At 36.9% G+C, this 21586-nt stretch overlaps 1 protein-coding gene across 19 annotated transcripts in view; it reads right to left on the reverse strand.

Moving 5' to 3' along the window:
• Window positions 1–21586, reverse strand: part of DIAPH3 (diaphanous related formin 3) — a 506600-nt gene that overhangs the window by 296023 nt on the left and 188991 nt on the right. For all 19 annotated transcript variants that reach the window (XR_007405049.1, XR_007405048.1, XR_007405050.1 and 16 more), the window contains 3 exons: window positions 17012–17116; window positions 13542–13853; window positions 12681–12795 (listed from right to left, as the gene is read on the reverse strand). Coding sequence is in view for 15 of the 19 variants with exons in the window: in XM_049099479.1 (XP_048955436.1) it covers window positions 12681–12795; window positions 13542–13853; window positions 17012–17116 (532 nt within the window). In the remaining 4 variants the exon portion in view is untranslated. The remainder of the gene's footprint in view (window positions 1–12680; window positions 12796–13541; window positions 13854–17011; window positions 17117–21586) is intronic.

Here is a 21586-nt window from a genome sequence, read left to right on the forward strand (position 1 = left end):
GCTCCTCTTCCCTCTTAGTGTTCAAGTCAGCTCCTTTCTCTCATTGCTTTTTGCTTCCAACAGCTGTTCTGGACTTCTTACAACCCTCATATAATCAAGAATAATGAGAAATTTTGATTTATTGAGGTGGTAAGTTACGCTTATTCATCAAGAACACATTCACGAAAATAGCTTTTTTGATAAAGCACACCTCAGAGATACAAAAATGGGCATGGGATGATCCCATCAGTTGCCTTCTCTGCACTCAACAATCTTGCAGAGCAAAACAGCCGATAAAAAATGAAGCAGCTGGTAAAAAATGATTATCAATTTTGGATTATCTGGTTCATGGAAGGATATTCTTTCATAAACATGTAAGTTTATGAAACACACACACACACATCTAGGAAATTCTATTATAAAAGTATTGTTACCGCACTGAAGCTAGCACAGACTGCTGCTTTACTCCCTATCAGTCCAGGAAACACTGTGCAATCTACTAAAGTGGGTAATGGAAACACAAATGATTGGTCAGAGAGCTCATATTCACTTTTATATAGATGGGCAAGGTTTGAAATGAAGCACAATAAAACTTGAGAAAAGTATTATTCAGAAAAAATTACAATTTTAAAAAAGAAAAACATTAAATCTCTAAACACTAATACTCCTCATTTAAAAACAAACAATTATTCCACTGGCTATTTCAACTCTTCTGGGTTGAATCCTATGCTGTGGGAGCAGAGCGCCAAACTGTCCCACTGTGACCTGTGAAACCCTGAAAAATAATTGGTTCTCTAATTGAAAAAGAAAAGAAGATTAAAGGAGGAAGAAGAGCTCTGCTTCAGAAAGAATGAGTCTAAGGCACTCTTATGATAGAAGAGTAGACTGGCAAATGACTAACAGCCAACAATTAAATTAAAATAAATTGCTTATTTTGTGTGAAATGTGGTTGCATTAGATCTTTCTGATAAATGGGATTTCCTCAGTGATGAAATTTTTCCAATTAAAATAAACTTTTTATATATTGTACTTGAAATTGCCCAGTGAAATATGCAACTATAACAACATATACTTTCTAGGTTGTAATGAAATTGTATGTTCACATCCATTTATAGATGCTTATTAGGTCTGAGTAATATCTGGACCAGGAAACATCCCTCTTCCCAAAGTCTCTATCACAAAACAAACACTATTCAGATGAAAATATGTTGTGAAAATCACAAACAAGAATAATAATCTGCATTTTTAAATATTAAACTAAACAACAAAGTGAGGAAATTGTTTTTCAACAGCAAGTGTAGAAAGTTAATAATGTAATCATAAGTTATCTCCCAAAAATTAATAATGTATAAAATATAATGCATTTCTTTTTCTAAATTAGAACCACTTTTTCCTTCTTTCTTAAAATACAAAGGCAGCAAATAAGAGTAAAGAACCAATTTGTTTTCTTTCTTTTTTTAAAAAAAGACTTTTTTTTATTCATTTGAGAGAAAAAGAGCACGTGTGTGAGAACACGGTGGTAGAGGGAGAGGCAGAGGGAGAAGAAGTACACTCCCCACTGAACAGGGAGCCTGACTAGGGACTCGACCTGAGCTGAAGGCAGACACTTAACCAACTCAGCCAGCCAGGTGCCACACCCATTTGATTTTAAATGCCAATGGTTCTTTACCCTAGATTTCTGGGTTGAAAATACATGTATAAATATACAGAATTTAGTAATTTCTCAGAAAGAAAAATAAAATTTATAGCGTACATTACAAACTAGAAAATACCTTAATAGACTGTGTGTGATACCTGTTGCCCATTCATTAAATATAGTATATTTGACTAAAGAAGGGAAAAAAAATCTTTCCTGGTACTTAGAAAGACATTTTGTAAGGATTTTTCCTAAAACTGCAGAAAAGCGCTTAGGAGTGGTAACAAAAACATGTTAACGTGATTATTAAAAATCTGAAACTCAATAACATTTAATGAACAGAACAAATAAATTTACAGAGTTAAAATGCCCCAGGACCCTAATATGGCATTCCTGTAAAAGGAACATACACATAAAGAAGACAGACTTAATTTTAATGAGTGGAATAAACAGAGTCAAGTACCTTGTGAAATGTTTCAATTTTTGGACCGCTCATCCTAGCACCCTCATCCTCCTCTGCGGAAGATGACCATGTTCTAATCCCTAGAACTGTAAATATTTTACTTTACGTGGAAAAACAAACCTTGCACATATGATGACAGTGAGAAACCTGAAGACTAGGACACTAGCATGGATTGGCCAGGTATACCCAATTGAATCACAAAGTTCTTCAAAAGAACTTTCTTGGCAGAGGTCAGAGTCTGAGAGGGATGTCATTAAGGAAGCCACATATGTGGGCAGCTCTAGAAGCTGGACAAGGAAAGGAAGAGACAGATTGCCCCCCAGACTCTCCAGAATGTAGCCTTTCTGACATGCTGATTTTAGCCCAGTGAGACCATGAGGCACTTCCCACAGAAATGTAAAACAGTGGGTGTCTGAGTGGCTCAGTGGTTGAGAGTCTGCCTTTGGCTCAGATAGTGATCCCGGGGTCCTGGGATCGAGTCCCAGATCAGGCTCCCTGCAGTGAGCTTGCTTTTCCCTCTGCCTATGTCTCTGCCTCTCTCTCATGAAAAAATATATTCTTAAAAAAAAAAAAAAAAGTAAAACAGTGAACTTGCATTACATTGCCAAATTCACGGTAATTTGTTATAGCAGCAATACAAAATTAATACAAAGCCCCATCTGTGAGCATGATTCCTCCTACCCTCACTAGCTAAGCTATGCTAGAAATGGAAGGAAAGCTAAGAAAGTAAAGAAGAGCTAATCCTGAGTCCTGACATCATTGGGACCCTGAATTTACCAAATCTAAGAAAACCAACCACCTGACTTCTTGTCTAAATCGCTTTTAGCCAGTTATTGTTTCCTTGCAGGCAAAGTTCCTTACCGACTCACGAGAAAACACTGATTTATAAAGACTAATACAGCATGGAAAATTCCAAAGGTGTCTCTCAATCTTAGATTTGGGGACTGTAAGACATTCCAAAATAAAGACTTCTCACTTCAGGGGTTTCGCTCCCTCCTTATCGATTATTTGACATGCTGTTAGAAAAGCCAAAATACCAATGTTCCTTATCAACTAAGTTATAAAGACAGCTCTATGTATTTCCTTAATTAGTCACCACTTTAGGAAACAAGAATGGAGCTAAACCACAGGAAGTTCTTAGTATGTCAAAACAGGAGAATTTCATCTACTGTATATGGTTCACCTAATAATGTCTTTAGCTTACACCATAAAGCAGGAGGAGGGGGGGAAAAATCTATTCCTGAAAAATTATCACTCCTCTGAACCTTCTGCTAGCACTCTATGAAAATAAGAAAATTAACAGTTATCACCCTTCCTGCAAACCCTGGGGAGAATTTAGGCAAATACAAGAGCCAAGTGAAGCTTATGGCCTATCAAATGCAGGTTCCCTACGCCTTAATATATCCCAGTTCTATAATTACATTAAGCCTTACATACCATCCTCGCTAATTTTTGAAACTGTAAATAACTGTCAAAAATAATCATGAATAAGTAACAAGAACTGGAGTTTACCAAGTGCTGATTGAGCTTTTCAAGTTCACTCTCAAAGCATTAGTTCAATCGCGCCAAGTTAAAATTCTCAGTTTTTAAATCTCATAATATCACAGAAATTATTGGCTCAATTCCATTAATGATTTATAAACTGAAAGAAAAAAAATCATGGACAAACTTAGGGAAAAAATGAGGAAAAAAAAACAAACCAGTATGATTTTCCGGATTCAACAGATCCCTCCTTCTACAGGAATTTAATAAAGCATCTGACAACAAAGACATACACAAAAATGAAAGAAACAGGATGTACGGAATCTATTAATACTTTCTAAAACTGATGGTACAATCGGTGCTACAGAATTCTTCTCAAGTGGCCACTAACATATGGCAGCTAATGCAGCAGTTCTAGGGTTTGAAAGACTTCATGTGGAAGGTGGGGCTAAAGCTGGCTAGGTCATCCAGAAGATTCAGAGGAGGCACACAAAATTTTACAAGTGGAAATGAGCCTGCATTCTCAAAATTTAAGTTCAGCTAATAACTCCTGAGCAACTACAATGAGCTGGCCATTAAAGATGCTTTAAAATCTTCATGATATAATCCTCACATCACCTTCTGAGATGGGTATCACCTCCCCCATTTTATAAAGAACTACAGCTGCAAAAGCCAGGGTCACACATGTGTGTGTGTGTGGTGGGGGAGACTCCACAGTCCCTCTTCCTTCCACACTCCACAGCAGGGTGTTGGTATTTACAGCTCAAATACTTACAAAAATGAATAGAGGGGCCAAATGATGAAAGATGGTCTTAATAAAAAATGGCAAGTTTTTAAAGCCTTTAATATAAATTGTGGGCTGAGGGTGAACTGCTGTGGGGCAGCGGTAAGGTGGCAGGAGATGAGAAGGAAATTATTTTAAATCAAAGAAGAGCACTTTAAATAAAACATAATAGGATTTCTTTTAATCAGAGCAGCAGCATGCCACAGCAGAGAAGCATTGGCTTTAGACTCAGATCTGTATTCCATTCAGAGGGGCAGCTCCTTTTAGCTCAACTTGGCTTGAAGAGTGCAAGTTTCTTTTACATATAACATCTATGCAATATTCGCCTTGATTCTCCCACAGGATTGTTTTGGGTAGCAAATAAAATGATCTGAGGCAAACACAACTGCTAAAAAAAAAATTATCATCAATACCATTGTATTATTATCTCATTAAGGAGTTTCTTAGTTTTGCCAGATTTGACATATCTTCATTAACAAATACATTCGTCTGTTAAAGAGGATCCAAAAATGAACAACCTGATGTTAAAGTCACCATAAAAAGGTATTCCTAGTTGGATGAAATATCTCATTCTCATTACAGATAATGTATTAGCCCCTTGAATTAAAGAGAAGGGGAGGGGGTGCCTGGGTGACTCAGTCAGTTAAGCTTCCAACTCTTGGTTTTGGCTCCAGGGTGATCTCAGGGTCCAGATCTCAGGGTGGTGAGATCGAGCTCACATCAGGCTCCAGGCTCAGCAGGGAGTCTGCCTGAGATTCCTTCTCCCTCCCTCTCTCTCTGTGGGTGTGCACACACTCTCTCCCCCAAATAAACAAAATCTTTAAAAAAAAAATAAAATTGCATATATATAAATAGGCAGCAGTCAAGTCCAGGCCAAGGCCCCCGGCCTGGGCCTCATGCCCAGTACTGTACAAGGTAGAAAGGCTATGGCAGGCTTCATAACCTTGGTTGCCATGGGTCCCACTGGTAGAGAGGTGGACTGCTTCTCAGAATAATTCTTAAATGCAGAAAATAAAATACATAGGAGATCTTCCTTTATGAAGGGAGTATACCTGCAAGGAGTGCACTTGGCTGGCAAGTCAAGCCGTTAGCAACCTCAGGATCCTCCTGAGTCCAGGCCATGCTATTCCTGGGCAACCCCAGCCAATGGCTGAGCATGACAGCAGCACTACCCGTGACTCCCCTAACATGCCCTCTGCCTCAGAGCACCCTCCCAGCTAGGATGGCTGAGAATTTGTCATATTCCATCACGGTTGAAGGCTCTTCCTCCCTAGTCCTGCTTTCTCCACCTTCACGCTTCACCTGCATTGCCCACAGCACAAGTCCTAAAAAAAACCTGGTACACCAACATCTCTCAGCATTGGCTCCTGGAGGACCCAACTGACAAAATATGCTTCTTTATTAGTGTACTGAACAACAGAAGCCAGCTGTAGGTCTCGCAGCTACCCGCATTTTGAAGTAGTGAGAAGTTTCAATAATATTTAACATATCTGAAATAATTCTAGTGGGATATAAATAAAAGTATATATCAACTGAACAAGTAGAAATGGCATAGGTGCTAATGTGTTTGTTGCTTGTATTTATAACCAAAGGAAAAGCTAAATTTCAATTAGAGATTAGTGAAAGTAATTTTTTTTTTCTTATCCAAGTTCTAAGACCCTAAGTTAACTCCTGAACTAGAATGCATCTGCCTTGGAAACAGCCATTCTTTTAAGACACAGACAAGCACTTAGACAAGTGAAAGCTGTGATAACCAAAGGTTTCTAATCTGGTGCTCTCCTTAGATGCTAGGAATCCATGATTGCTTGTGTTAAATGCATAGAACATGTTACAAATTATAAACTGTGACTAAATGATTTAGCCTTGAGGGACAAAACACACCCAACTCACAAAAACACAAATACATAGTTACCTCAAAAACTAACTTATGAAATTCAAGGTTAAAAAAGTTATTTTCATAAAAGGTTTTTTCCTATTACAAAAGAATTTACTACATTATTTTCTAATTCCAACAGCATACAATTCAGCAAGAAGCCTCCTACATCTATCTCCTTATGACGCTCCTACCACAACCCCCCACTCTTCTCTAGTGCTCTAGTTATGGCATCAGGTTGCAATACTAACTCTGCGTGATCCTATTTCTTCCAGGCAAGTGTCTGTGGAGGTGGGCAGAGGGAACAGGGAAGAAGGAAGAAGAGAGAGAGGGAAAGGAGCAGTGTGAAGAGCCAGATTTACAAGTATTGCTTTAAGATTAAAATCACGCATTCAGGGCACCTGGGTGGCTCAATGGTTGAGCATCTGCCTTTGGCTCAGGTCATGATCCCGGGGTCCTGGGATCGAGTCCCACCTCAGGCTTCCCACAGGGAGCTTGATTCTCCCTCTGCCTATGTCTCTGCCTCTCTATCTCTGTGTCTTTCATGAAGACATAAATAAAATCCTTAAAGCAAAATAAAATAAAACCGTGCATTCAGAAGGATGTGTCTCCTTTATTTTTTCAGATGACTAATACTGTACACTAATTATGAGTGGGAGTCTTGAGAACATAATGTAGACAAAGCAAAGAATAATTGCCTGAAATAGGGAAGTGTACTTTGAGCAACCAGAGGGCAACAAGAGATGACCTGGGTAAATGGGGAGAAGACAGAAGATATGGGGATCTGAAGAGAAATCCTGAGTGAAAAAAAATGTGTGAGGACAATAAAATCTAACAACCTTACAATGTTGTCAAGAGAGGACAGCTACAAGTGCACCACTACAGACTGCAAGAATTAAAACACCAAAGGTGACCTTGTAATCTAAAAGGAACACAGTTTACCCGGATCTACTACTAGTCAAGTGACTCTAGGCATCCAGTGCTCCCTAGAACCATTCGTCTCTCCAATGTTAAAAGGAAAAGAGAGAAGAGGAAAACAGCAGGGGGAGGAAGCTATGTTTATGGGCACCTCTCCCCATGCACGCACATCTAAGTCTCCTCCTTTTCTGTTTATAGCATTTGTACAATACACAAGTAATGTGCCTAGTTACAAGGGCCTTTAAAATTCCCATCACACGATGCCAAAGATACGCTGTATAACTAAGCATGTAACTGAAGCATTCTGGGATTTAAAAGTCGCCTGTGGCTCCAGGCTAAACAACCCCACTCTCCTTAGCCGTTTTCACTAAGTTCTATTTCTTTAGAGCTTTCAGAATAAATTTCTGTTTCTTTAGCAACCCAACACAAAATACAAATAATTGGTAACAATGAGATACTTTCTAATGGTGAAACAAGACATTTCTGACCTATGCCATCATTTCCTTAAGTCTTTAGTTCGATTCAGATTCAGACACAGACAAGAACCAAAGGATAAATCCCTAGGGAAATATTTAATTCTTCACGGACTTCCCCCTCAATCTTTCCAAATTAGTGTTTGTCAAATGTCTTCTCAGAAAACTTTAAGATACATTGCATTCGTCTTGGCATCACCTCTTTATTAACACATATTTCCAAAAAAAAAAAAAACACTGCTACAAATTATATTATTCATCTTCATGTAGGCTTGTGAGCTAGTTTAGGATTTTTTTTATACACTTTTGTTCATACAGAGGAATAAATTGTGTTTCAAATACAAAGCGACACCCTGAGCACAGCCAAGTCCCTGGAATAATCCATGGTTTATCACTCCATACCCCAATACTTTGTCCACTGAACTATGATGTCAGAAATCTAAGCTTGATTTGTTTTTAAGTGCATAATCCATTAACTGTTTCCATATGCCATAACTGTTCAGTTGAGAAATTATTTATAAACCAGTTTATTGGCCTTATCTAGCAAATATGATGCACCTGTTATAAAATGTGATTACTTCAGAAAGCTAACAATTGTGGAATCACATTTTTATAATAAATCAGTCTAAGTGAATTAGACTATTCATGTACTTTCAAAAAGCCCTTTAATCCCTATTAACAGTTTGTGAATAATGAAAGTAATTAATATTAATTTTAGTTGATAAACCCAACACCAATAACCTGTTAGTATACTTTAATCCATTTTCCAACAGCCTGTAAAAATTAGCCAATGGATGCTTCCAATCTGGTAAAAAATACACAGGTCATTAGCATTATTTTGATGATACCAAATGTTCAATATATGAATATTGTGATTAAATTTCAAAGAGATATAAAAACAATTTTCTTTTATAATCTTGTGAGGTTTTAACAGGAGCCCAAGAGAGTAAAACATGGCAGTCCTTTCTGAATCAAAATCAACATTTGTCATTCCATTCCTCATTCCTGTGCTTCAACTTGAGGGGGAATTTGACTGCGTTTGATGGAGATTGTGAAAGCAACACATGAATGGGCACGTGTCTGCCTTTCTCTCCCCAGTGCCAAACACAAGGCCTAACACACAATGTATACCCAATAGATATTTGCTTGAAGAGTGGTAGCCAAAACAGGAGAGAGAAAAAGTGGGAGGAATGAAGGAGGAAGAATGAGAAAAAGAAAAATATGACCAGGAAAAATGCCTACATTTTGTTTTCAGAATAATTTAAAATATGGAAAGCTAAGATAGAACTCAAAAGTCTAGAAAATGTAGAAGAAAGGCAAGGAAACCAAAGTCACATTTTTTAAAATATTTATTTATTCATGAGAGATGAGAGATGGGGGGGGCAGAGAGAGAGAGAGAGAGAGAGGCAGAGACACAGGCAGAGGGAAAAACAGGCTCCATGCAGGGAGCCCGATGTGGGACTCGATCCCGGGTCTCCAGGATCACACCCTGGGCCGAAGGCGGCGCTAAACTGCTGAGCCACCCGGGCTGCCCCCCAAAGTCATATTTGATAGCAAAATAAGGTATAGAAGAAAGAGCAATACAATTGAATCAGGCAAACATGTTGATTTCACAGGAAAAGCCTAAGACAGTTTCCTGTACTCCTAAAGATAGGGCACAGGCACTTTCCTAATAAAGCAATGTTATAAACATCACAGGAAGGTTAGTTTAAAAGACAACATTATTAAAATCTAACTGGGAGAAGATATAATAAAGAAGAACATGAGTCATGAGGAAATGTCCAAGCTCCTACCTAGAATACCTTGCTATTTCTACCAGAGCATGAGGCAGGGTGGTATTCTGGAGAGTTAGCATGTTGTGCAGGAGAAAAATCTCAGTAGAGATGTGTTCCTGAATTAGACAAGGTAACGTGAAAATGGCCCAGTTCAGCGAGTGGTACACCACAGATGCTCTATGGGTACTATTAGGCCCTCTTCCTTTTCCAACTTTCAGTGTATAAAATCACCAAAACCAAGGCATCTTAATCTGAAAGTTTATAAAACCCAAAGCAGTGTCTTCCATAGAAACAAACAAAAAACCTTAGTGACCAAAAAATACAGAGTATGTGACTAGAACAGATAGAGAGTAAATGATTGAATTCAGTTCCTTTTTTCTTTCTACCTATTTCAAATGTTTAGGGAGTACAACTGATTGGCATTTACCATTTTAAATTCCTGGAATGGAACTTTCACTTTTGTAATCAGAGAAATAGCTCCGGGTTTTTTGTTCGTTCAATCAATTTATACCCCCTTTGCCCATTTCTCCTACCCACGCCTCTGGCAACCACCAATCTGTTCTATCTATGAGCTTGGTTTACTTTTTTTGTTGTCTTGAGAATCTACATATAAGAGAAATCATACAGTATTTGTCTTTCTCTGTCTGAATATTTTCAATTAGCATAATGCCCTCAAGGTCCATCCACGTTATCACAAAATGCCCTGGTTTTTAGACAGAAGAATTACTGCAATGAAAAAGAAAAAAACAGATATTCTATTTCTCTAAAAACCCAGTAGAGTCTCCAATAACAAGAATCCTCTGTCCTTCACCATGAAGCTGTAATGCAAACCAAAGATGAAAATCAACCAGTAGGCAATGCCTCTACTTTTCCCTGCCAGCTAGAGATCAGAGAGCAACTGTCTGGCCACCTTGGACTGAATAATAAATGACAAGGTTTAATTTTGAATTCTGCGGAAATTACAAAATTGATTCAAAGTAACCTTTGGAGTCACAGGAGACAGGCAAAAGATTTGGACCTAAAGCCTCAGGGGCCAGGCCATGAATAAATAGACAAGGAGCAAGGTGGTGACTCCACCAGCCCCTTAGTCTTGTCTAAGCTTTCCAAATACTTTAGTCTCGCCTACTTTTCTGATCTTTAGTACAAAATATCTATAGAAAATCCTGCTTTTCTGCAAGCATCAATTTTGTTTTCCAATAAATCATCCACCATCACAGAAGAAAGAAGTTAGCATTTGAGTAGAAATGATAGAATTTGTGGGGCTCGGCCAGCCACTACGTCAAATGAGAGACTCAGGGGGCGAGGGGACAGCTTGTCCAAAGGCAGAAAGGGATGGAAGTACAGAGTATTCAGAAAAAGGTTGTCCTTCCCTCACCTTCACCTTTATAATTAATATTAGATCCTGCAAATACATTGTTGGTTTATTTTTTTTTTTTTTCAACCTTGAATCTCAAGGCTAAAGTTAGATGACTTAAGAATTTTTTAAAAGTCCAATTATTTCATTTAGGGCTAGCACTACAGCTAAATTAAAGACATGCTAACAAGTTTCCCTTTTGGGCCTCATTAATTAAGAAAGTAATCAGAGTAAAGAGGGAAAAAAAAGAGACAGTAGCTGGATGGCAGTATAACTTAAATAGCTTTAAGGTACCACCATTTGTACTACTAGGAAAGCAAAGGGAAAACTAATCAATTCCAGATTATGAAATCTGAAATTCTGAAGTGTTTTACATGTAAATACACATTTTAACTGCCATATATTTTCCTTGATTGCCTGAAGAGTGCACTAATCTTATTCAAAGAAAATGTTCATTCTCCATAATCAAAAGGTAAAATTAAGATCTGCTTACTTCACAAGTTTTCCTAGGATAAGCCTGCTGGGAAAACTCCCACTGTTTTCAAAGATCAAAACACAAGTTTTACTATTTTGGTCAAGAACAGTACCCAAAAATATCTGCTGAAGGTTTTGGGTTAATCCCAAATCCTGGAAAGCCTCCTTAATTTAAAATCACCTTTTAGAGTTTCTAACTTACAATTATTTTCTAGAAAGATATTCTAATTTATAGTTATATTTTACAAGCATTTCAAAGGAATGCAAATGATTTTTTTCTTTTAGGATCTGCCAATATCCTTTCATTGCTCTGATTATCAAGTTTAATCAGATACATAGTATAGTGCCTAATACATAGTATCTTCTTTTTTAAGATTCTGAGAGAGAGAGAGAGAGAGAGAGAAGAGAGAGAGGACAAGCGGGGTAGGGGTGCAGAGGGAGAGGGAGAAGCAGGCTCCCCACTGAGCAGAGAGCCCAATGACACAGGACCCTGAGACCATGACCTGAGCTGAAGGCAGATACGTAAAGGACTGTGCTGTGCCACCCAGGTGCCCCCCAGTATGTATTTTAAGAAGTTAATTCTTCCCTCTCGATAGCAAGCTTTCCCATCTCCAGCTGGAATACATCTCTCTCCTTCAGCTTTCTGTGGTCAATGAGCCCAGTCATAAGTGGCATGGCCTATGGTGAAAAAGGTTCCTTTTGAAAATTAAAAGGTAATCACTGATGTAAGTACCTTGTAATATAGGCCTAAAATGTAAGCATTACAGAACTTAAAAATTAACTCAATAGCTTAAGTGGGTATCAACTCTGAAATGTGTGGTAGAGATCCAATTTTCAGATAAGAATGTTTGAATTATTAAAAAACAAAACAAAACAAAAAACACCAAACAAGAAAAGCTACTATCACAAAAAAAAAGGAAAGAAAATGAATGCTATCATTTTTAAGGAAAAGGTCATATAACCTATTCATATACTTCTATTTTAAGCTAACTTTCAAGGTTTCAATAAATTTGGTATTTCTTCTACCCCATGTGATTCATACCAGTTATTTTGACAGTCACTGCAATATCAAAGGGTGGTAAAATTCTAACCAGAAGGCTCTCATTTTTGTGTTTTTCTATGTCCCATTGACAAAAAGGAACTCTCATGCCAAAATTCTCTATGAAAACATCCTCCTTTTTTTTTTCAAAAGTCCAATTTAGAACATCTTCAAAAAAGCTATTATACTGAAATTTTGACAAAGTTCTGTATGAACCATTTGCATTTTAAAGAGGGCTCATGCTATTAATGTAAATAGCAAAATTTGGATTTTAAACATTGCTTTTTATTAGATAATTTATTTAGCCACTAGTGAAGTAAAAATATCATGTCTAGGACTCTTAAAATAAGAAGCTCTCCAGAAGTTAATATATAAAAATTGGCAGTGTTAACATACTAAAATTAACAAATAAGCATGATGCTCAACTTACCTTTTTGTTGGCAACAAAACGTATTCTCAAGTTTACAGAGCAAATCCACATTTTCATACTTATTTTCATTTACTTTGATCCAGAAACAGCTTTCAGTCATTTCGTGAGGTCTGATCTGCAGTCAGAGAGATGGATTCATAAACAGTTGGGTGTTTCAACTGTCCCAGCGCAATCACTACATTCAGACCCAGGGTCCCATAGCTGCCAGCAGATGTTTACGAAGTAATACCTGTAATATTTTTCCCCAAAGTGTGTTCAATAAAATACAAATTCCCCGGGAAGCTAAGGTTTTATTAAGGGAACAACAACAACAAAGTTCCACCATCATGTAGTTGAGGGTTTGAAGCAGAGTGAAATTAAATTTGTTTCTTCTTAATTATTCCTCTCAGAGGCTCAGGTAATGCTCGCATGCACTCCAACAATTCAAGTGCACATTACACATCATTTCCCAATGTTGTGTGACCATGAAACCATCTTTCTGTAGGATTCAGAATTCCTGTGTCCTGACTGAATATCAACTTGTGATAATTAGCAGGAATTTTTCCAATGGCTACCAATATAGAAAAGTTCCAAAGAACACCAAGAAACACTTCATATAGGGTTCAATGATGCTAATGCTGAATTTCCAATTTAATAACAAATCAAATCCCACGTAACAATTATTAACTCTCACCAAGTTTCTGATCCAGAAAGCCTCAGTTGGGAGAAAAGGGCATTGTCTCAACACTTTTATTGAATTCAAATAATGCTTGTGTATTTAATGTCTCTTTGATTAGGATTTCCACTAGAAATTAAATATAAGTAAATATTAAATTTTAATCTAGGTGGTAGTATGTTTTCTTCCATCTATTTCTGTTTTACCTTTAACCAATTCAATCTTCTCATGCTGGTTTCAGGTTTAAATTCTTTCTTTGGTTTTAACCCAAATGGTAGGGTTGGTGGAGGAGGAGAGTTTCGCCCACTGAGAAATCCCAGAGGAGGTGGTGGAGGAGGCACGGGACCACCAAAAGGCATTGGCATTCCTGGAAGCGGAGGAGGTGGGGGAGGAGGGGGTGGAGGCGGCATGCCTCCACAAGATGGCAGTGGCAGGGGAGGAGCAAGTGCTGGGGGGCCAGTTCCATTTTCTTTTGACTGTGGCAAAGAGTGATTTCTACCAGCTGGCAAGGCACCAAACTAGAAGAGAAGAGGGAAAAAGAAACATGACTAAAAATATCTGCGAAACATGTAAAAGTATACTCTTCTCAAAAATGATTATTTTAAATCAAAGATAATTCAGTATCAGCAATTTCACATGGGTTAACTGAAAAACAAAATTCCAACCAAGTTGGGTCCCCCTCCCCAATTAAAGAATTTCATTTTTTTTCATAAAAGTATAACTGCCAGAAATGTTATTTCCTATTTTGGTAGTTACGGCCACCCAGTTAGAGATGTCCAGGAAGGATATGGGTATATGGGTCTAGAAGATTTGAAAATCAGCAGCTTCTAGGTGATAACGAAAGCCACGAGAGTAGGTAAGTTCAATCAGTATTTACAGAGCATGCAGCATAAAGTCAAATCTATACACAGAATTCTATGGAATACTAGCATTTAAATGAGAGGTTAAATAATAAGATCAACAGACTTAAATAGCATTGTCACATGTCTTTATCTTAAGAGAAAAAAAAAATCTGAAATTCTTAAGTAGGCCCTGCAAGGGCACATCACAATCCTCATCAACTGGCCTTGTGGCTTTCATATATAATTCCACCTTTATGCCAACCTCATAACAACATCAGGGCCCTTGCACATGCTATTCCTTCTGCCTGGAACCCGAGTCTCAGCACATGGTAGTTCCTGCCAATCCTTTCAAGTCTTAGCACAACCTTTCCTCAGGAAAGCCTCATCTGGCCACTCCTTTTACCCTGATAGCACTGTGTGCTTCTCTTCTGATTGCCTTTATCTAGTGGTAAGTACTTATGGAATCATTAGCATTTATCTCTTTGATGGATTATAAGCTCCATGAGGGAAGTGACAAAGTCTATATAATTTACTACCTCTTTCTCCAGCACCTAAAGTTGCAACTGGCAAATGACAGCCATTGAAAAAAGAAGTGTAGGATGAATGAATTAAAGATGAGAGAAAAAGCAGACAAGTACAGGGTGATGAATCACAAGTGAAGGGGGTTGCTATTCTACACTGTCCAGGGTCACAGAAAAGCAATGCAAAACCAGGAATGAAAAAGAGTCAAATAGGTCCACTGGTCACTTTTGTTCTGTGTCTATGGCATGGTAAGAATAAATGCATTTTGATTATTATAAAAGAAGATCAGAGTTGATCATTTTTTGTGATAGGATTATTTTCCTGTAATTACTCATTTCAATTCTAAGACACATACACACTATCTTGCAAATTGTGGCCTTTAATAAATGTTAATAAATCATTTTAAAAGTTTTATGGCAAAGTTATGGAAAACAGATCATGTATAAAAGCCTGAAATTGACATCTGAGATCAACACAACAAAAACGTGTCATAAAAGAAATTGAAACCACAAATCAAAAAACAGATCTTAACAAAAACATTAACTATAAAGTAGAATCAATTCAGCATTATGCTGCATTGCTGTTAAGATGGACAGTATGCCCTGTGAATATTAAGGATGTATGTTATTTTCACACTCAATATACATTTTATAATTATTAACATCTTAAAGATATGGTTGAATTTCTTCTCTTTTTAGTTCATTTGGTAGAGTATGGTTGACTTAAATATATTATTCATGAGGCCAGATTATCCTGTGATTAACTTGATTATATTCCCAGCACCTAACAATACTTGGTTGTTAAGTAAATGAAGGTAAATGAAGTAAAATCAGACAATAGGATATATTTTATTCATACCCCTCATATTCATTATAGCTTTGATCAAAGAGAAGGATCTCAAGATAAATGAATGGATTTCATGAGAAACACACACTAATCCAAACAACAACAACAACAACAACAAAACCTTTTCCTGTTGTTCTTCAAAAATTAACATGGTGGCCAATATGAAGTCTCTAATTCTAGGCTTGCTTCTTATGGCCAAAAATAGTCATCCTTATCCATATTTTCAAATAGTATAAGAGATTCCTGGATTTAATCTCAGTTTTAAGACAAATTTATTCCCATATTCATATAAAATACATGTAGCAATAATATATCCAAAGTTGGTGGTTATTTTCTTTTTTATCAACAGGAATTCTTCAGTTTGGATTTACAAGTAATGCTTCAACTAGAAAAAGTTTTTAAAATTATATTAGCCCAGACCAAGGGAAACTGGACATAAATTCTCAGCCACTGTCTATAACTCAATCTGAAATATAATCAAACATTTCTTTTGGTGTGAGAGACAAGGAGGCACACAAGAAAGATGCAAAGTTTCGATGAATTTTACTTCCTCCTTGTACACTAAAGAAAGATCAGTGAGAGTCATTTTCTTACAGATAAGAGCTTTTTTCCCCTAAAATTGAACACTTAACAGATAGCTGTCTCTTTGGGTACCTTCTTACAGCCTCTGTAACAAAACTATCCACTAAGTATTTAAAAGAAAACTGAAGTAGCCAATAATAGAGGAAATAGTAGTACATCTGAGACTATTTCGACATAACCATAAATTAGGATGAAAGGAAATGAGCAAAACTATACTTATTGCTCATCATCCTATATGCAAATCTGCATGAAGAAATTTTGCTATGAATATTCCAGCTCCTTACTGTCATCCGTTCATAACATGCAGATGATGTATTTCTTGCTATCTAAATGTTTTATGTGTAGAGGGTGTATGTGAGCTATCTGCCTCATAATCCAGATTTGCTCTCTTTTTTTTTTGTCACGTTTTAAATCTGTTTACTTTTGGAAATTGAAAAATTATCAGAAAATGTTCTCATTCAGCTAGAGGTTATCTTTCACTGCAAGGTACCCATAGGCTGAAGGTTTTGAAAAATAAATAGCTTGAGCAATAATTTCCTGTAGTGGGATAAAGATCAGTGATGAATGACAAATCTAAGAGTAAAAAAGACTTTCTTACCCTTTATGATTACATACAAAACATGTGACATTAGGAACAAAATCCAAATTAAAAATAAGCAGATTAATTAGTAAAAGTTTAGACATCCTTAAAAATGCAAATCGAAAAAAAAGGTAGCAAAATAATTTTTTTAATTTACAAAATAGAACTACTTATAAACAATTCTATGAAAAGATACAAGTAAAATGAAAGTTTAAACACTGTGAGCTACGAAGATATGACATGACCTTTGCTTCCCTGGTAAGCTTTCAATACCCAAATTCAATCCAGAGAGATGGTATTTTACCTCTGACTTAAAAGCTTGTAACTCTGCTTGAAGTTCATTAATCTTTGCTTCTTTTTTCTGCAATTGAGCCTGAGTTTCTTGGTGGTCGGTAAACTCTTTTTCAAACTGGGGGAAACAAACAAAAAAAAAAAAAAACAGGAGACAGAAAGAAGGCATTGAAAAGCACTATTCTTCATAGAGAAATATGATTCTAATGATCTGTCAGTAGGACACAAACATTTTATGAAAGGAATGGTAGATTTTGCTAAGTCACCCAAAGTCTTTCTCTAGGTCCCTACGGATCCCACCAAAAACCATTCAATTTGCAAGGGAGCAGACAAAGCCAGAGATGGAGTCTGTGACCTTCTCCTCTCGGAGGAGCAAAGTAGCCCAGAGGTATCTTCAACATTGACATTTTTCTTAAAAGTTCCTAAATATCATTGCAACTGTGTACAATAATAAAGAGCAAAGGACTGTACTGAGTTCTGTGACCTCTACCTGCAAAACTTTAAACTTATGTGAAGTTTATCACTAGGAATTAAAAGAATCCCATTATAGTATTTTTTTTTATTATTAAATAACTCCATTTTGTAAATGTGTCACTTTCTCTTACATTGTCAGGAGAGTTAAGAGCCCTGATGTAGGCTCTAACCTTCAGCAATAATTAAAGAGAATAAAATCTGTGTTGTTGATCATTAATCTTTTGGAAATTAATCTTTGGGAGATTAATGGTAATCTTTCAAAAACCCTGGTGCATTACCTTATGGGAGGAAGGCAAACAGTAAAATTGGGTGAATCCAATGAGCTTTCTAATTTATATAGCTACTCATCGCAAATTCCCATCTTGCATTCAAATAACTTCATCATGCCATCATCATGACTAAAAACCTCTCCTAGCAGAGGTGAATTTCAAAAGGGTAGTGTCTCATGGTCAAGAACTTTTATTTGACACTTAAAAAATAAAATAAATCTAAAAATATGCAACTACTTCACAAAAGTAGCCGTTAGATTTTAAAACACAGTCAAATCTCAGGTAGGGGAAAAATAATATAAAACAACAGTTTACAAAAGGCACTTATATATGAATCTTATTTTGTCCTTAATTCAAAGAGATGCTTAACTAATCCCTCATCATTGAACCGGTAAGTGAAGACGTGAGAGTAAAAGCCAGATTTTGTCTTCCAATCTGGCGTTTAGATGAAACCATACCACCTTCCTCCAACTAACATTTAGATAATGCTCTACAGTTTGTTTATTTTACGTAGATTTTATTTTTTAGAACTGTTTCAGGTTTACACCAAAATTAGGCAAAGGTTCCAAAGATTTTCCATATACCCATCCCCCTCATACGTGTTGCCTCCCCCATGATTACAGTAAGCAAATCTGCTCCCATATTCATTCTTTGTGCGCCAGTGTGCTGCATTCCAACACACTGTTCTGGTTCTCCCGTTACCTTCTTGACTATTCCTATCAATTCTTTTATAGGTGCCCATTCCTCAGTGCCATACTCTAACATTGCCATGTGACAAGACTCTTCACCCCTCTCTTGGCCTCACTTCACATGCCTGGTAGAATGGTATCTTCCCCACCCACGTGCTTCAATCCCCATTCATACACTGATGGTGTCCAAACTCCTACCACCAGCTCAGCTTCTCACCTGAATTCCAAACTGCTAATCAGCCCATAAAAGTATTTTCAAATGCTCAATGAACATTTTTCAAAGCAAAAAACAAGACCAGTATTTTTATCAACCCCCCCCAACTTTTTTGAACACTATTATTCTCTCAAAAGGATGACCCAGGGCAGCCCCAGTGGCTCAGCAGTTTAGCGCCTCCTGCCTTCAGCCCAGAGCATGATCCTGGAGACCCTGGATCAAGTCCCAGGTCAGGCTCCCTGCATGGAGCCTGCTTCTCCCTCTGCCTGTGTCTCTGCCTCCCTCTCTGTCTCTCATGAATAAATAAATAAAGTCTTTAAAAAGAAAAAGAATGACCCAAAAGACAGGACTTCTTTTGCTCTTAAACTGTCAGTGGCTATATTTAAAGGCCACATTCATTAATCTACTACCTAAGAATCTCTTGGGACTTGGCCCCAAACTACCTATTTCCCATTATAGAATAAATAATAGCATGCATTCGATGTGTTCCTCAAAGTGGTAGATGCTAGAGATACAGAGTTGAATAGAATATGGCCATTGCTTTTAGTAAGTGTGGTGTCTGGTGGCAAAGCAAAGGCAAGCGAGTAACCCGAAACCTATGAAAATTACCAGCAAGAGAGAAATAGAATGAAGACATGGGAGTGAATGATGCTTGACCTCAGGATTAAAGAACCTGACCAGTTAGCTGAGAAGGGCAGTTAGCACTTCAAACAGAAGATCTAGCCCAGTGCATACATGACAAGCAACCATGTTTAAGGGCCATAGGAGGGAGGAAAACAAATTGCAAGGAATTAAGTCACAGATGTAGAGAGGAACAAAATTATTCAAAGGAATTTTACAATAGACCAAAATGTTTTTCCTTTTGCCTGAAAACCATGGAAAGCTATCAAGAGTGCTTATAATAAGAAATTAACATGATCAAATTTGCACTTTGAAAAACCCAACGTGCAGCAGGGTGTTAGGTGGACTGAATGAGAAACAGCAGAGGCACGAAAGCAAATTTCAAAGCTACCACAGTTACCCCAGCAAGAACTGAAGGCCTGCCCAAACAAAGGTAGGAGGCAGAGGAACGGGGAAAAAAAAATGAAGGGACTTTTTTTTTTTTAATTTTTTAACAGAATCTAAAAACTTAGTGTACAGCTGAGTGAAGGAAATGAATGAGGTGAGTATATCTAAGATGACTATGGTGTTCTATTGCTTTGCAAGCTGGAAACTAAGTATAAGAACTTTCAGGGAGAAAGAGGGATATAAAATAAATGGGGGAAAGGCATTTTTTTAAAGATTATTTTAGAGGACGAGAGAGCAAGGGAGGAGGGAAGTGGGAGAGAATCTCTGAGTAGATTCCCCACTGAGTGTGGAACCCAACAACATGGGGTTAGCTCTCACCCATGAGATGGTGACTTAAGTGGGGGAAAAAATCACGGAGTCAGGCACTTGAGCAACTGAGCCATGCAGGTGCCCCTGAAAAGGCATTTTTAGGATAAAAGAAAACTGAATTTGGTTTCAGAAATATTAACCTTGAGATGCCTATAAGAAATCCACCATAAATTTCCATCTCCCTCCTTCTTGGCTATCTCACCTAGTCACTCACATTAGCTATCTCTTCTTCAGGTAAGCCTTCCTTGGCCACCCAAGACTAGATGAGGAATCCTTTCTATAGGGTTACATACCACATAGGGTACTCCTACCATAACAGCTATTACACTGTAATATAAAAATATCAAAATGCACACACCTCAGTAATACTCACCAACCTGGGAGCTTATTAATAGTGCAAACCTATTTTATTCATTACCTTTCTGAAGCCTTACATTTATAACTAAACTCAATAAATATTTGTTGAATGAACAAATGGATCCAATTCCTGTCAAATCTCCCTTTATATGTTGTGAATAAATATGTCAATATCATATATTAAAGTTCCCCAGTCTCCCAGCATGAAAATCTTTGAGAGGTCATGTTCTCTATTCTCCCTTTTATGACTGCTCAATGTTTACTGCTGCTTAGTAAGAAGTAAAAAATTAAATTGTTATGAGGACAAAAATGAAGTCTTTTTCACAATATCAATATACATACAATCCTACCTCATAGGGCTCAGAATAAGATTTGGAAGGAAAAAGGATTATTTACTGGAACAAAGATAAAACTACCAAAACCACCAGAGTCATAATTAGTACACTCTGAAATAATTTATTAAATTAGTTTGGCCAAAAAAAATAAAAAATAAAAAATTAGTTTGGCCATATTTAAAATATCTGTATTACTTACCAAAGAGATAAATTTCTACATCCTAACCTATTAAAAGGATCAAACAAAATATAAACTTTGCTTTAGCATTTTTATAATATCCATAGTCAAATCACAGTTGCCTTGGGGATAAAAATGAATCTCCATTAAAGACGTACTTTATAAAAACAGATATGATAGCCTTCTTCTCCAAAAAGAGTTACTAGAGCAATATTACGCTTTACAAAATTACATGCAAAAATGTCAAGAAACACAGTTAAGGCTGAGACTCTGCTTAATTTCATTCCCTGGGGTAAATGTATTAGTGCATCTGTACAAGAAGGTTGATAATTCAATATTCTCTATGTACTTTCTGACATTTCTGGTCTTCATTTTTCAAATTTATGCACCAAAATAAAGAATGTGTCTAGCAACTATGATAGCTTCCTGCCTAAAGCAAAGTATTTACATGTGTCCTTATAAAGCTATCAGAAAGAAGTTCTTGCTGATATATACAAAATGGTATGGCAATAGAAATCTTTTATGGAGCAAACAATATTTTCTGAATATACCTAAGACATATAACTTCTGACTAAAAGCAGACAAGTAACCTTGAACAAGGTCTTTCTTCTACTTACACTTAAACTTTACAATTTCAAAACAATATGTTGAGAAAGGTATCATGTTTAACAACATTAATATATACCATATACCTA

The sequence above is a fragment of the Canis lupus genome, chromosome 22 (genome assembly GCF_003254725.2).
Source record: "Canis lupus dingo isolate Sandy chromosome 22, ASM325472v2, whole genome shotgun sequence".
In the NCBI taxonomy this organism is placed as follows: Eukaryota; Metazoa; Chordata; class Mammalia; order Carnivora; family Canidae; genus Canis; species Canis lupus.